General features: G+C 39.4%; 1 protein-coding gene across 4 annotated transcripts in view; it reads right to left on the bottom strand.

The window, feature by feature from the left end:
* Window positions 1–15,911, bottom strand: part of LOC127417775 (phospholipid-transporting ATPase IA-like) — a 215,299-nt gene that overhangs the window by 31,047 nt on the left and 168,341 nt on the right. For all 4 annotated transcript variants that reach the window (XM_051657995.1, XM_051657994.1, XM_051657993.1 and 1 more), the window contains 2 exons: window positions 5,226–5,300; window positions 1,100–1,222 (listed from right to left, as the gene is read on the bottom strand). In XM_051657995.1, the coding sequence (XP_051513955.1) occupies window positions 1,100–1,222; window positions 5,226–5,300 (198 nt within the window). The remainder of the gene's footprint in view (window positions 1–1,099; window positions 1,223–5,225; window positions 5,301–15,911) is intronic.

Here is a 15,911-nt window from a genome sequence, read left to right on the forward strand (position 1 = left end):
ATTTAATGTGAACAATGAACAAATAAAGTAAGAATTATGGGGTTTGTGTTACAAATAACCAGTAAATCTGTCTCTCTGCTGACCCCAGGGGTTGTGTTGTCTATAATCTGTGTCAGCGTGGTGGTAAATGGGTCTCCACGCCTGTGGAGCTGGGGCGTGAGGTGACATTAGCAGACTGACACGCCGGGGCTACAGATGAGACAGCTTTATTAACATGGACAGAGAGAGAGAGAGAGAGAGAGGGGCAAAGCTAATGGTCACAAACACCTGGAGAGAATGGAAATGTGCACTATATACACCATTAATGTATACATGATATGTGCACAAAGAACACCCATAATAACATAAATAGCATTTTATTAACATTAGAATGCCTAAAAAATGTATACGACCTGGTAAGGTGTAAAACCTTATTGTAACTTTCGTTAATAGCAATTACAAATATCACATTATGTAATGTACATTCAGATGTAATGAAACTTTGATTCATATATTTTCATATACAATCATATTTAAATGTTTGTGAACTACTTATCTATTAAGCATTATATAATGCTTGTTTAAGGGTTGAATGAAAGTTGTTATAAATTGCTATCACTGTCTGAATTTGACTTCCGAATCCACCAAACTAAGCCATAAAATATAGGAAATTTGAAATTAGAGTTTGAGCTAATCATTTTCAAAGACTGAATTACAAACAAGTGTCAATTTATCAGATGCTGTGAACACATTCACATTCATACTTGCTTTTAATAGTTTATTACCTGCTAAAGACGGAGATGAACACTCAAAGACATCTCAGATGAACAAAAAGACTGAGAGAGAGAGAGACAGTTTTAAGTATGGCTAAACCAACAAGGTCCTGCCGTTGACCTGAGTTTTTATGGTGTAGTCGTAACAGGATCTGTTTATTCAGTGGGGCTTTTAGCCCGGTTGCCAAACAGTTCACCAAACAGGTCAGTACAGTGCACAGTGTGACCTGCCTACTGGGTCAAAATCATCATCATCTTCATCAGTGGCATTTCAACAAATCACAAGATCATTTTTATACAGTTTTTATGCATTTAAGAGAGTGTATTACTTGACTGAGGGCATTTACCTTGGTGTTGAAGCCCATTGCATTCTGTGAGGTTTTGTAGAGCTCGGGGTATTTCAGCATGTTCTCTTTCCTGCAGGAACGCTCAAAGATGCCCAGAGTCAGAGGAGGCAAAGCCGTGAAGATCTAATGAATGCAAAAAAAAAAAAAAACAAAAAAAAAAAACTTGTTAAAAAACTTCAAGGGAGATTTAAAAAGTATGTTTTCAAGATATACTGAGATATTAATCTAAAATCAGCAAGTCTGTTCTCAAATAAAACACATTTTGGAAATGATAAATTGCTCTAAATAGAGGTGATCAAATTACAGTTTGAAAGTAAAATTTTGAAATGCATTTTTTTATGAAATGCATTTTTTTCTAATTTAAAGCAGTCACTTTTTCATTACAAATTATATTATCAGCATAATGGTTGAATTAAACAATAAACATGAACTTCAGAATTTGTTAGTAACTGGTATGACTCTGACATGGAGTCCACAAATTTGTGCAAACCCTGATATGTTATCCCAACATGATTTGAGAATGTTCCAAAAGGAAGCACAGAAATCTGACCTTTTGTATTAAGTATTTAACATGATCAATGACACAAATGTGCTTAATGTGACTTAATTAGTGACCTAGAAACAGCACAGAATCTTAAATGTGTCATATATATGTATATACAGTTGAAATCAGAAGTTTACATACACTTTAGCCAAATACATTTACACTCAGCTTTTCACAAGTCCTGCCATTTAATCGTAGAAAAGATTCCCTGTCTTAGGTCAGTTAGGATCACTGCTTTATTTTAAGAATGTGAAATGTCAGAATAATAGTAGAGAGAATTATATATTTCAGCTTTTATTTCTTTCATCACATTCCCAGTGGGTCAGAAGTTTACATACACTTTGTTGGTATTTGGTAGCATTACCTTTAAATTGTTTAACTTGGGTCAAATGTTTTCAACAAGCTTCTCACAATAAGTTGCTGGAATTTTGGCCCTTTCCTCCAGACAGAACTGGTGTAACTGAGTCTGGTTTGTAGGCCTCCTTGCTTGCACACGCTTTTTCAGTTCTGCCCACAAATTTTCTATCGGATTGAGGTCAGGGCTTAGTGATGGCCACTCCAATACCTTGAATTAGCTGTCCTTAAGCCATTTTGCCACAACTTTGGAGGTATGCTTGAGGCCATTGTCCATTTGGAAGACCAATTTGCGACCAAGCTTTAACTTCCTGGCTGATGTCTTGAGATGTTGCTTCAATATATCCACATAATTTTCCTTCCTCATGATACCATCTATTTTGTGAAGTGCACCAGTCCCTCCTGCAGCAAAGCACCCCCACAACATGATGCCGCCACCCACATGCTTCACGGTTGGGATGGTGTTCTTCGGCTTGCAAGCCTCACCCTTTTTCCTCCAAACATAACGATGGTCATTATGGCCAAAATGTAAAAATGTTGTTTCATTAGACCAGAGGACATTTCTTCAAAAAGTAAGATCTTTGTCACCATGTGCACTTGCAAACTGTAATCTGGCTTTTTTAGGTGGTTTTGTAGCAGTGGCTTCTTCCTTGATGAGCAGCCTTTCTGTTTATGTCGATATAGGACTCGTTTTACTGTGGATATAGATTCCTGTCTACATGTTTCCTCCAGCATCTTCACAAGGTCCTTTGCTGTTGTTCTGGGATTGATTTGCACTTTTTGCACCAAACTACGTTCATCTCTAGGAGACAGAATGTGTCTCCTTCCTGAGCGGTATGATGGCTGTGTGGTCCCATGGTGTTTATACTTGCGTACTATTGTTTGTACAGATGAACGTGGTACATTCAGGCTTTTGGAAATTGCTCCCAAGGATGAACCAGACTTGTGGAGGTCCACAATTTTTTTTTCTGGGGTCTTGGCTGATTTCTTTTGATTTTCCCATGATGTCAAGCAAAGAGGCATGGAGTTTGAAGGTAGGCCTTAAAATACATCCACATGTACACTTCCAATTCAGTACACCTTCTATCAGAAGCTAATTGTCTAAAGTCTTGACATCATTTTTGGAATTTTCCAAGCTGCTTAAAGGCACAGTTAACTTAGTGACTGTAAACTTCTGACCCACTGAAATTGCGATATAGTCAATTAAAAGTGAAACAATCTGTCTGTAAACAATTGTTGGAAAAATTACTTGTATCATGCACAAAGTAGTTGTCCTAAATGACTTGCCAAAACTATAGTTCGCTAATATTAAATCTGTGGAGTGGTTAAAACAAATAGTTTTAATAAAATCAACCTAATATATATATATATATATATATATATATATATATATATATATATATATATATATATATATATATATATATATATATATATATATTAATCCAAAATCTTTGTTCATTTCCAAGTTTAAAATCAAACTTTGAATATAGACTCTTATAAGCTTATAAACACCACTGTAAATCTAAACAAACAAATACATAAATCTACCATAAATAAATAAAACTGCAGTCTGAATGTGCTCTATGATATTTTCCCCTCCTGTACTGTACTCACTCTGAGCTCCAGACAGCTTTTCCCTTAAAGTGTTCCCTCCCCCCCCCTTTTTGCATGCTTGGTGCAGCCCATTGAGCATGTAACTTTGGCATTTATCTGATTTGCACTCTCTCACTCCATGTGCAAAAACATTTTTCAAATGAACATCTGCCACTGTGCCTGTAGCCTGTTAGCAGGATGCTTTCTCCTGGATGCTTTTAGCTTTCTGCACTGTGGCAGCTGTTGAAAGCGAGACAGGCGGTATTGTGGTCCAGAGAGGGTTGCGAGGTCAGCCGTAAGTGTCTCTCGCTGGCCCAGCTGGAGCTGCCTGGCTGTGGTTGAAGGGCCAGCAGACATGCTCCACTGGACTTCATTCTCTGAGAGACGCAGTCCTCTATTCAGGGGTGGATTCAACCCGTTGCATCCAGCAGACCCCCTCTGAAGCTGTGGAATTCCTCTTTGCTCAGATAAAGAGAGAATGCGGCAGGCCAAGTTGTTACTGGCCTCACAATGCCAATGATCCATTACACGGGGCTGATGGGAATCCGTGTTAAAAGTTTTTTGTTCAGCTGTAAAAATTTCTCCGGACAATCGATGAATTGGGTGGTTTACCTGTTTTGTGCTGAGATACAGGTACAGTGTCCCCGAAAGTATTTACTGTAGACACTTAAGTTAAGCCACACATAAAAATGAGAATGTCTTTGCATTATATAATATAATAATCAATAAACTAAGAAGCATTTATTTTAAAGATAGCACAAACACACGATTCAAGCAAAACCAGAGAAGTTTGCTAGGTTCTAATTAATAAAACAGAAATGTACTGTTATTAAAAAGTATTTGGACACTTTTTCACTTTCTCAAACATTAGTGGAGCATGTTCATAGTTAATGTGCTGCACTACATCGGTAGTTACTGCTAAGACACTTGAAAGACTGTGAACTTGAGAGGAACAGACTTCATACATCCACTTAATCTTGAAACCAATTGCTTAGTAGTTATTGCAAAAACGTCTCTGAAAAGCCTATTTGTATCTGAGAAAAGAAACACTTTTTGGTATTTTGTATCCAATTCTATTCACACATTTTTAAGCATGGATTAAGTGTCAAAACTGTCCAAATTCTTTTTGGGGCCACTGTATCTGCAATTGTTTATTCAAAAAGGAAAAACAAACTCCACCCGGGTGTTCTTTTCTTGAATAACTTTCCTTCCTGTTGAAAACATGTTAATTAACAGCATCAGTTTCTGTCACCAAACCCTAAGGCTGCCCAGTTCAGAGGACCCCACCCAAATGACCATGTGTGTGTATTTAAACGTGTCTAGATTCAACCTGTTCCTTTATCATCCACCGCTGACCTGTTTAACGCAGCTCTTTGGGGCATGAGCGTCTGTTGTTGCAGTACATTCAGGACATAGTTCTGGGCACACAGGGAATATGGACTTGACAAGCACTCATAAATAAAAAGGAGATTTTTCAGGATGGTGCTGACACGGTCTGCAGTAAAGGAGCCGTCTGGGGTGCCACGGCTAATGAGTTTCTTGCCTAAGCACGACAGGGGAGGCGTTTTAACACATTCTCTCTCACAGTAATGAAGAGAGGAGAGTAAATCACACACACATGTGCGCACTTACCACATTGTACAGGCCGATGCACCAGCGCTCAAAGAGAATCTGACCAGAGAAGCCGTTCACAAACGCAAACCAGATCTGGAAGACAAAAAGACAAAGCAATGGTAAAATTATTAAAAAATCCAATTAAGAGTTTTAGATTTGATGCTGGAATTATTGTGTTTTACTCAACATTATTCAATTCAAAACCAAAATTACATTTAAAATAATAATAATAAAAAAAATCTATTACAAATGTACAAAACCAAAAGAAAATAACAGGCATTTAGGTATGTGTTGGTATGACATACTTTTGGAAGTTTGACATCCTGCGGTGTGACATGCTATACCTCATCTAACCATTTTTCATCTAACAGCATTTTTCCCCCAATATATTTCTAATTATGGATTTTAGACTCATTGTTTGAGACACTACATAGAATAATTTCACAGTGCATTTAACAATTTGCCTCACTGCAGGACCTTTTAAAATGGTGAAGGCCAAAGCATATTAAAAATGGTGAAAACTTCAATGCAGAAATGGTGATTAGTTATAATATATGCTTTCCCTTATACATTCATATAAATCTTATCTTGATAAAAAGGTGTCCATGGACATGTTATGTGTCAACTTCACATACACATAGAAGCTGGAATTAAATGCACTGATACTGAATAATAGTAAATAGTTAATGTATACTTTCCAAGTCGTCCTAAAGGAAATGGTAACATATTAAGGAAAATGACAGGACATATGAAAATCATTAATGCATAAATGTGTGTCTAACGTGTAAATATATACCCTCATTAATCACATATTCCCAACTTTGTGTGTACTTAGTGGATTTTAATTTAGGTTGATGGATTGCTGTTGTTTTGTGTGGGGCCTCTCAGTGCTAGAAATTGCCCGAGAGAGACTGATCTGCCATGAAACCCAGGTTGAGCTCACTCACTCCTTTTTACAATCTCACACACTGCATCACTGCTAGGGACTCTGTCCAATATCAGTCTTAGAGGAAAAATAAGCCATGTGCAGGTCAGCTTTTCATAAATAACTTCAGGTTTGCAGTAGCTTCAGCTGATAAAAAAAATATATTATATTTTAATAAATAATACATTAATAAAATTATGATGGCTTTTACTGTTCTACACTAAGTTTATTAGTTTTTTTTTCTTTCTGCAAAATTCCTAAACAAAGACCACATTTCTAATTGTAACTTCTCCTAGTGCTTTCAAGCTACATCCACCGAACACAGCACATAACTACAGACTGTTCAGACTGTTGATTTGATGACCTTTCTAACTTATCCGACTTATGTTTTTTTTCTGTAACAGATGATCAAAATTAAATAAATAAAAATCAACCTTTAAGCTCCTGTCTGTCTGTTTGTCTGCCAGCCAACATTAAAGTTTGTCATGACCATATATATATACTAGATTTATTTTTTTCCCCAATTAACATTTTTATTGATTCATAGGCTTAACACAAAGAAAAAAACACAACTTCTATATAATGAATCACATTTAACATCAATCCCCCACTATTACCTCTCACACCCTGAACCCCAACGAACACCCCTGTGGTCCCAATAGGAATACACAAAAAAAAAAAAAAAAAAAAAATTATACATAATTATACATGATTACTATAACTAAACTACTCTCTCCACCGCCCCTCCTCGAGAGTCTCCCAAAAACACTAAATAGTTGCCTCATTTCCAATCAAACAAATTCTTAACCACCATCATTCTGCTTGACCCTTCCTCGAAAGCAGCCACCCTCCCCATCTCCGCACACAACTCCGGGAATGAGGGCGCTCTATCCGACTTCCATTCCCTTAAAATAACCGGCCTACAATTCATAACACTGGTCAAAACCCAATTTGTTATGTACTTATCCTCCAAATATATGACTGCCCCCTCTCCCAAAATACAGAGTCTGGGGCAAAATGAAATTTGAGTGCCCAACACGTCACACACAAAACTCTGTACCTTCAACCAAAATTCTTGGATCTTAGCACACCACCAAAAAATATTGGATTGTGTCTCCATCTTCTGATTGGCATCGCCAGTAGGTGGGTGTGTCTTTAAGACCAAGCCTACACAATCTAGGGGGGGGTCCGATAGAATCTATGTAAAATCTTAAATTGTATAAGGCGCACCCTTGCATCTCTAGATGCAGACTTGATGATTTTTAGAATCCTAGCCCGCACTCCCTCCTCCAATACCAAGTTTAACTCTTTCTCCCAAAATCTCTTGATAGAAGGTAAAGCTCCGTCCCGCAGACTCTGAATTAGCAGGGAGTAATTCACTGATGCCTCATGACAAAAGCAGAAATCACCTCTCCCAGAGTATCTGCCGCTTTGGGGGGGGGGGGCGGTGTGCTACTCCCAAAAACAATACAGAGCAGGTGGTGCTGCTGTAAATACCTGAAGAACTGAGATCTGGGAATCCCAAAAAGTTGAACCAAATTTTCAAAAGATCTCGACACTCCACTCACATATAGGTCACCGAGTGTAGTGAACCCCCCCTCACAATCCACTCTGACCAGCAGAAAGGGGACCTATTAATACATAATTTAGGGTTCAGCCATATGCTTGAGGCAACATTTTAAAAAAAATGTCAGAATTAAACACTCCGGACACTTTTGTCCATACCGAGTGCAAATGCAAGATAACGGGGTGTAACTTAACTTCTCCGATTAGTTTGATAGAAAGGCTTTGCAATGGCGAAATGGGGCAAGAACTTCCTGTTCAATACGAAACCAGGGAGGGGCTCTCTCAGGTGGAAGCGACAAATGAGCCAAATGTCTGAGACCAAACGCATAATAATAAAACAAAATCTTGGGTAGGCCGAGTCCACCTTTGTCAATCGACCTATGCAGCTTAGTGAAATGTAATCTGGGACGTTTACCATTCCAAATGAAGGACTTCGCTATGCTATCAAATTGCTTGAAATAAGAGAGGGGGACATCTACAGGGAGAGATTATAACAGGTAGTAAAATTTTGGAATACAATTCATTTTAATAACATTAACCTTCCCAGTCAATGTAATGAAGCCCACCTGCCCACATCGCTCAAAAACCGTTTTATTAATAGGTCAAAAATAAATAACTAAATCACACAAATTTGCTGAGAATATAATGCCCAAATACTTAATGCCCTGTTTGGGCCACTGGAAGGTGCCCGGCTGGAAAGCCAAAAGCTTCGGATTTAGACTAATTGACTCTGTATCCTGAGGATTTAGAAAAGGAATTAATAATTCTGTGGAGGCAAGGCACTGATCTAGTGAGTTTGGAGATGAATAATAAAATATAATCTGCATAAAGCAAAAATGTATGCGCCACACCTCCCGTCACCACCCCTGGAAAATCATCTTCCCTTCATATCGAGACTGCTAATGGTTCCAGGGCAGGACAGATCAATAATGGGGAAAGGGCAACCCTGCCGGGTGCCCCTATCCAGAGTAAAATAATCTGAAATTAATCCATTTGTTTGTACTGCCGCTACCGGGGGTCTATAAAGTAACTTAATCCATCCAATAAAAGTATTCCCAAACCTATATATTTCCAAAATCTTCCAAAGATAATCCCATTCTACCATATCAAATGCCTTTTCAGCATCAAGTGAAATGGCCAAGACCGGAGTCTGATCATTCGCCACTGACCACATAATATTGATGAGATGCCTAATGTTATCAGAAGAGCTGCGGCTCCAAATAAACCCCACCTGATCTATATGTATAAGAGATGTCATAACCTTACTTAATCGGTTAGCCAAAATTTTTTTACAATATTTTAACGTCTAGCTGGATCAGGGAAATTGGACAATAACTCTTACAATCGCTTGGATCTTTGTCTTTTTTAAGAATCAGACTGATCCGGGCTTGTGTCACGGTTGGTGGAAGCTTTCCATTATTTAATGATTCTGTATACACTTCTAACAAAATTGGGGCCAATTCTGTATAATAAGATCTAAAAAAACTCAGCGGCAAAGCCATCTGGCCCTGGAGCCTTGCCTGTAGACAAGGCCTTAATTACCTCGCCAAGCTCCTCCAAGGTTATTTCAGAATCAAGAGAATCAGTTTAGGGAGTTCTAAAGGTTCCACAAAATTTCTAATATCTTCATCAGTAGACGAAGACGTGGAACTATAGAGATCAAGATAGAATTCTTTAAAAGCATTATTAATATCAATAGCCGAGGTAAACATTTCATTACCAGCAGAATTCACTGAGGGAATGGTAGAAAAAAACTCTCTCTGCTTTATATATCTAGCCAAAAGCTTCCCTGCTTTGTCCCATGACTCAAAGTATGTCTGTCTTGCCCTGAATAGCCAAAACACCACCTTCCGCGACAAAATAGTATTATATCTGTATTTCAATCGGGTCAATTCTCTGAGGCATCAGACGACATTCGGCACTTCAGCTCTGCCTCTGCAAATGTTTAAAAAAAAATTCTCCCAATTTGGAATGCCCAATGTGCTTTTAAGTCTTCGTGGTCGCATAGTGATTCGCCTCAATCCGGGTGGCGGAGGACGAATCTCAGTTGCCTCTGCGTCTGAGACCGCCAACCCACGCATCTTATCACATGGCTTATAGAGCGCGTTGCCACGGAGACACAGCGCGTGTGGAGGCTTCACACCATCCACCGTGGCATCCACGCTCAACTCACCACTCGCCCCACCGAGAACGAACCACATTATAGCGACCACGAGGAGGTTACCCCGTGTGACTCTACCCTCCCTAGCAACCGGGCCAATTTGGTTGCTTAGGAGACCTGGCTGGAGTCACTCAGCATGCCCTGGGTTCGAACTAGCAAACTCCAGGGGTGGTAGCCAGCGTCTTTACCACTGAGCTACCCAGGACCCTCTCTGCCTCTGCACTTTTAATATTCCTTTCCAAATCCACGAGTTCTCGTGCTTTGGATTTTTTGATGAATGAGGCATACTGTATGATCCGACTCCTAAGAACCGCCTTAAGTGCCTCCCAAGTCATGCCTGCAGAGGATACGGAGGACCAGTTGGTCTCCACATAAACATTGATTTCAGCCTTTAACATTTGTTGGAAATCAGGATTTTGCAGGACATTAAAATGCCAACTATATGATTTCTTTTTCTCCATATGTGATAAAACCTCTAAACACACCAGGGTGTGATCTGAGACTAAGATGTTTCCAATTGAGCAATCAGCAACAGATGAAATGAGGGACTCTATTCTATTCCAGAATAAATCTTATGGACTGATGAAAAGAATGTATAGTCCTTACCAGATGGGTTCAAAAGTCTCCAAATATCTGTAAGACCAAGATTTTTACACATACTGTGAAGCTTCAATATTGCTCTAGGGGGCTTACACACATTTGCTTCACTATGATCAAGGACTGAGTCCATCATAGATTAAAGTCATCTCCCAATATTACATCATGAGGGGTGCCAGCAGCTTGCAACATCCCTTCAAGATCTATAACAAAACCCTGATCATCAGTATTAGATGTGTAAATATTAGCCAAAATAAGACTTTGCCTGTGAATTTTTGCTAAAACAATAATGACTCTTCCTAATTTATCTTTACTCTGTTTGAGACAATTGAATTGTAGATGTTTACTTAATGTAATGATTCCCCTGCTCGCTCTTGAGCCAGCACTAAAGAAAACATGCCCACCCCATATCCTCCCAAATTTTTCAGCTTCCAGCAGGGAAAGATGCATTTCTTGAAGAAACACTACATCATATTTCTTTCGTTTAAGAAAAGAAATAACCTTCCTTCTTTTGATGGGGTTCCCCAACCCATTCACTTTCCACGTGGAGACAACTTATTCATATTAACATTTGACATTTTGACATATGAGAAAAAATAGATTGTGTGTCAAAGACCACATTCCAACATTAGCGCAACAGTCAAACCTCGAACCTCCCCCTGAACCAAACAAACAGAAAAAAGAAAAACATGCGCATTAACACCGCGCACAACGGTGCCAACCGGCGTCCATCCCTCTAAACTCAAACAGTCCATGTATGCCTACGAGAGCCCCCGCGGCAACTTTACCGTTGGATTTCTCAAGTCCGGTGATTCTATACAAATTTTGTGAGACAGAATTACATAACAGAAGAAAATCTATAAAACAAACTCCAGCCAATAGGCAGAAAAAACACAAAGAATGTGTAAATTCCTCCACATAACTGTCCCGAAGGTGTGTTCCTCTCCAAAACAAACTCCAGCCTCTAGCGGAACCAGCACACACACAACATTTTCCTCGGACAGTCAAACGAATGTTCAGTGATCCGGCTGTTTCATGAGTGCAGCAGATGACCTAATCATTCCAATGTCCTGCAAAAAATACTCCACAAAACAAACTCCAGCCAATAGGAGGCATAAGCACAAAGAACATGCAGATTCATCCACAGACTGTCCCGAAGTAGTGTTATTCCACAAAACAAACTCCAGCCGCTAGGCGTAAACCAGCACAAAAAGAAACAAAAAAGGTGCCCAGCTTCTTCAGACGGTCAAGTGAATGTTCAGTGAGTCAGGCTCACTTGGCTGCAATGTAAGAATCACACCATGACTTACTCATTCCATTGACTTTATAAAGGACATCGCTTGCTGTGGGCATGTAAATATTTTGCAGCCATCCTTAGTATCTATTCTCAATTTGGCCGGGATCATCAGTACAAAAGTGACCTTCCGTTGATGTAAGAGTTTCTTGCATTCCTTGAATCGATCACATTTCTCTCTTGTCGAATTCGCAAAGTTTGGGAACAAGAACATTGTGGTTCTTCCAAGAAAGCCTTCCTTTACTCCTCGCCTCGCATAACAAGATCTTATCGGATGATCTCAGAAATTTTGCCTGAATTGATCAGGGCCGGAACCCTGTGAGCTTGCTCGATTTCCAGCTAATGGCCAGTTATGTCGAGCAGACTCGGGATGAGCTTGTCTATGAATTTCACCATGTCTCTGTCTTCTTTGTTCTCTGGAATTCCAACAATTCAGATGTTATTTCGCCGATTATGATTCTCAAGGTCTTCCAACTTTTCCCAAACGCGTTCCAAGACTGTCTTGGTCGCTAGTGGTTTAGCAGCTAATTCCCTCCCCGATGACTCCAGATAATCTATCTGTTTCTCGACGTCCCCCATTCTTGTAACCAACTCCGAGAACTTCGTCTCCATGGCAGTGATCAATCAACATATTACAGCAAGATCCTCCAAGTCTGCAATGACCTTCGCCAGTATTGCCGACATGCTCGACAGTTGCTGCTGAATCTCTCCCACCGCACCATCCAAACCGAGTCCCCGGTCTGTGGCCTTGTCCGGGGTATCAGCTTGAGCATGTAAGTGTCTTTTAATGTCTCCAGAGCCTGAGGATTTTTAGTTCTTTGACATACTGACTTCATAGAGCATTTATGGAACAGGGTGTATCAATCTCACCGGTTTATAAAACAGAAAGTATTAAAAACTAGCAAAGTGTGCAGAGCTCGCCGTTCTCAAGTCTGACCCTCACATTTGTTGGGCCTCATGTATTCAGAGAGAAGACAAAGGCAGGCCTAACACAGTCGTAAAAACCTAACTCAAGCCCCCACATTCCAAGTCGTAAATTATACTGATAAAATTCGCACCAAAATCAAACAAAGGGAGTCCAAAACAGACTACAAATCCATGAAGCCTTGCTCACTAAAGGATCGAACTCTCAACTCCTATTGGATGAGGCACACAACAGAACATTCCTCAAACATGACATCATCAGGAGTTGAAATACCTCTGAAATGCTTCCGGGATTTGCTTCCAGCAACTTTGTTTGCAGTTTGTAGACGCAGCTCATCGCTGCTCTCAGGTGCAACCTCGTGGCACAAAAGTAACGTCCGACTTGAAACTGTGGCCATACAATCTCCATCTCGCTGGACGAGTTGAGATTACTCTGTGTTCAACCGAACACTCTAACGGATCCGAAGGAGACCGCCGAGCAATCCGCATCTTCATCCGTTTGCCTGCAGAAGTGAAGAGATGAAAGATTTCTCTTCCATCTTCAATCAAGTCGACATTTCTGAGTTCTCCGCCAACCCGCCGAGAATCAACAGCCGTGCCCGCCAACAGAGTGAGGAAACGGCCTCCCGTCATCACCCGAGCCTCAAGGAACCGGGTCTGAGTTAAAGGACGGAGGAAAACACATTCTACCTGCGTCCTCATGCGATTCAAGTAAGAGGTTTACGTCTGGGCAGAGATAGAATATTATAGTGTGTTATTCTTGTGTTTCAAGGTTTTTTGCTTGTACAGTTTACGGACCGCCATGTCCGCTCATTATTAATACTCAGGATATTAATTATCACGAATTTGTTTTGCTATATTGTGGTTCAACCAAATTGGACTGTAGTGCAATTTCACCATCGCGGGTGAGACAGGTAAACTGAGTTCATCCATTAAAGAGTTAAAGAACGCGGGATTGTTTACGAGCCGTCCACCGCGTCTCTGAGCGATGAACTAACAGCTACTTTCTCTCCCATGATTGTGAAATCAGCTTTAGGGCCGTCACTTCTCTCTCTCGTACTAACCACACACACACACACACACACACACACACACACACACGACCCCTCACAAACATTCTGGCACACATTTTTGGCTCCTAGATAGCTTAATGCTAAAGCCCAGCTTTGTCCCTAAGCTATCATACAAGCGAATACACGCAGTAACTGGTAGACGCCATTGACTGGTTTCTCTCCGCCCCCATTCGCAGTCATATTCCCTGGCCGGAAGTCTCGCGTGACATACTCTCCACGAGAGTCACGTCCGCCACTTTGTGCACGTCCCTCCTTACACACACACACACACACACACACACACACACACACACACACACACACACACACACACACACACACCTTATGTGTTATAGGATTATTTTAGTTTCCATATCTAATCATATCACTGTTTAGTTTGTAGTTGTAAGTTGGAAGTTTATTGACTGCATTGTATTAATTATTAATTGATATTACTGCATAAGTAAACTTTGTTTATATTACAAAGAGAAGTGTTTTGGTTTGTTTTGCATACGTCTGTGTCATGCTGACGGGATGTCAGTGCTCGGATTCAAGCCTTCATTCACTGTTTTTTCCCAAAAATCGATATTCTTCGGATGTCGATTTTCCTAAGAAAACAATCTAATATTGAGACTGTTTTACTATCTGGTTATTAGTCCCTGATTCCAGGGTGGTGCCCCGTCAATGTTAATCCTTATTAATATTCTATTGATTTTTGATAATTGATAATTATCTTTGATGATTGTTGAATTTGAATGATCAATAAGCTAGTGTTAATTTTAATTAGTGTTTCATCGATGTTAACAATGAACGATTATCTTTGATAATTGTTGATTTAAAGGATTAAAAAAGCTAACATTGATTCTCATCAATGTTCTATTGATTTTAATAATTAATAATTGTCTTTGATAATTATTTATTATTGCTAATAACCAAACCCGCTCCTAAACGTAGCGCACTACATTTACTGGAGCCCCATGAGGTTTTAATGAGTTAGATTCAATTAATTAATTTAAATATTAATTAATAACTAAAGAAATAATTAATAATTATTTCTGAAAGTAACACTGATCTAAACAACCAGTAAAGCCCTACACATTTCGCCATGCGACTCCCTATCTAGTTCTATATTAAAATTCTCATAAATTATAAATGATTAAGTATGGTATGTTATAAAAAAAACGTTTGACCCGCATTGTACTTTAGAGCACAATCGTAACATTTTACCATACTAATGTAATTAATAAAATATTATAATTACTATAAATATCAAGAAGAAGCTACTGTATGAGTTGGCATTTAAAAATAGTGACCCTTGTTATAGCAAACGTACTGCTTTCAAAACATCAAAACAAAGTAGCTGTACTATCTTGTCATGTGAAGCCACAGTCTAGGCTTAACACATCATTACTCTGCAGACAGCCCCCTTTAGATATGAGAGAGTAAGAGAGAGATTGCCTGGATGCTAGTGCTGGAGTTCCAATGACTTCAGCCAGGGGGGATAAGAACAGCTCGTAAATCAGCACCACTTCCAACCTTGATCAACCCCCAGTGTCTTACAACAGAAGCATCTGTTCACAGATCAGCCTTTGTCCAAATAAATGAGGTTTTAGACTTTTATATATATATATATATATATATATATATATATATATATAAAAGTCTAAAACCTCATTATATATATATATATATATATATATATATATATATGTGGCTATCTTGTCGGGCACTTCTCATGCACCTTACAGTCTAGCTGATCCCATAAAATCTCAATGGGGTTAAGATCCATAACACTCTTTTCCAATTATCTGTTGTCCAATGTCTGTGTTTCTTTGCCCACTCTAACCCTTTCTTTTTGTTTTTCTGTTTCAAAAGTGGCTTTTTCTTTGCAATTCTTCCCATAAGGCCTGCAGCCCTGAGTCTTCTCTTTACTGTTGTACATGAAACTGGTGTTGAGCGGGTAGAATTCAATGAAGCTGGCAGCGGAGGACATTTGAGGTGTCTATTTCTCAAACTCGAGACTCTGATGTACTTATCCTCTTGTTTAGTTGTATCTGGGCCTTCCACATCTCTTTCTGTCCTTGTTAGAGCCAGCTGTCCTTTGTCTTTGAAGACTGTAGTGTACACCTTTGTATGAAATCTTCAGTTTTTTGGCAATTTCAAGCATTGTATAGCCTTCATTCCC

This window comes from Myxocyprinus asiaticus, chromosome 27 (genome assembly GCF_019703515.2).
Source record: "Myxocyprinus asiaticus isolate MX2 ecotype Aquarium Trade chromosome 27, UBuf_Myxa_2, whole genome shotgun sequence".
Lineage (NCBI taxonomy): Eukaryota > Metazoa > Chordata > Actinopteri > Cypriniformes > Catostomidae > Myxocyprinus > Myxocyprinus asiaticus.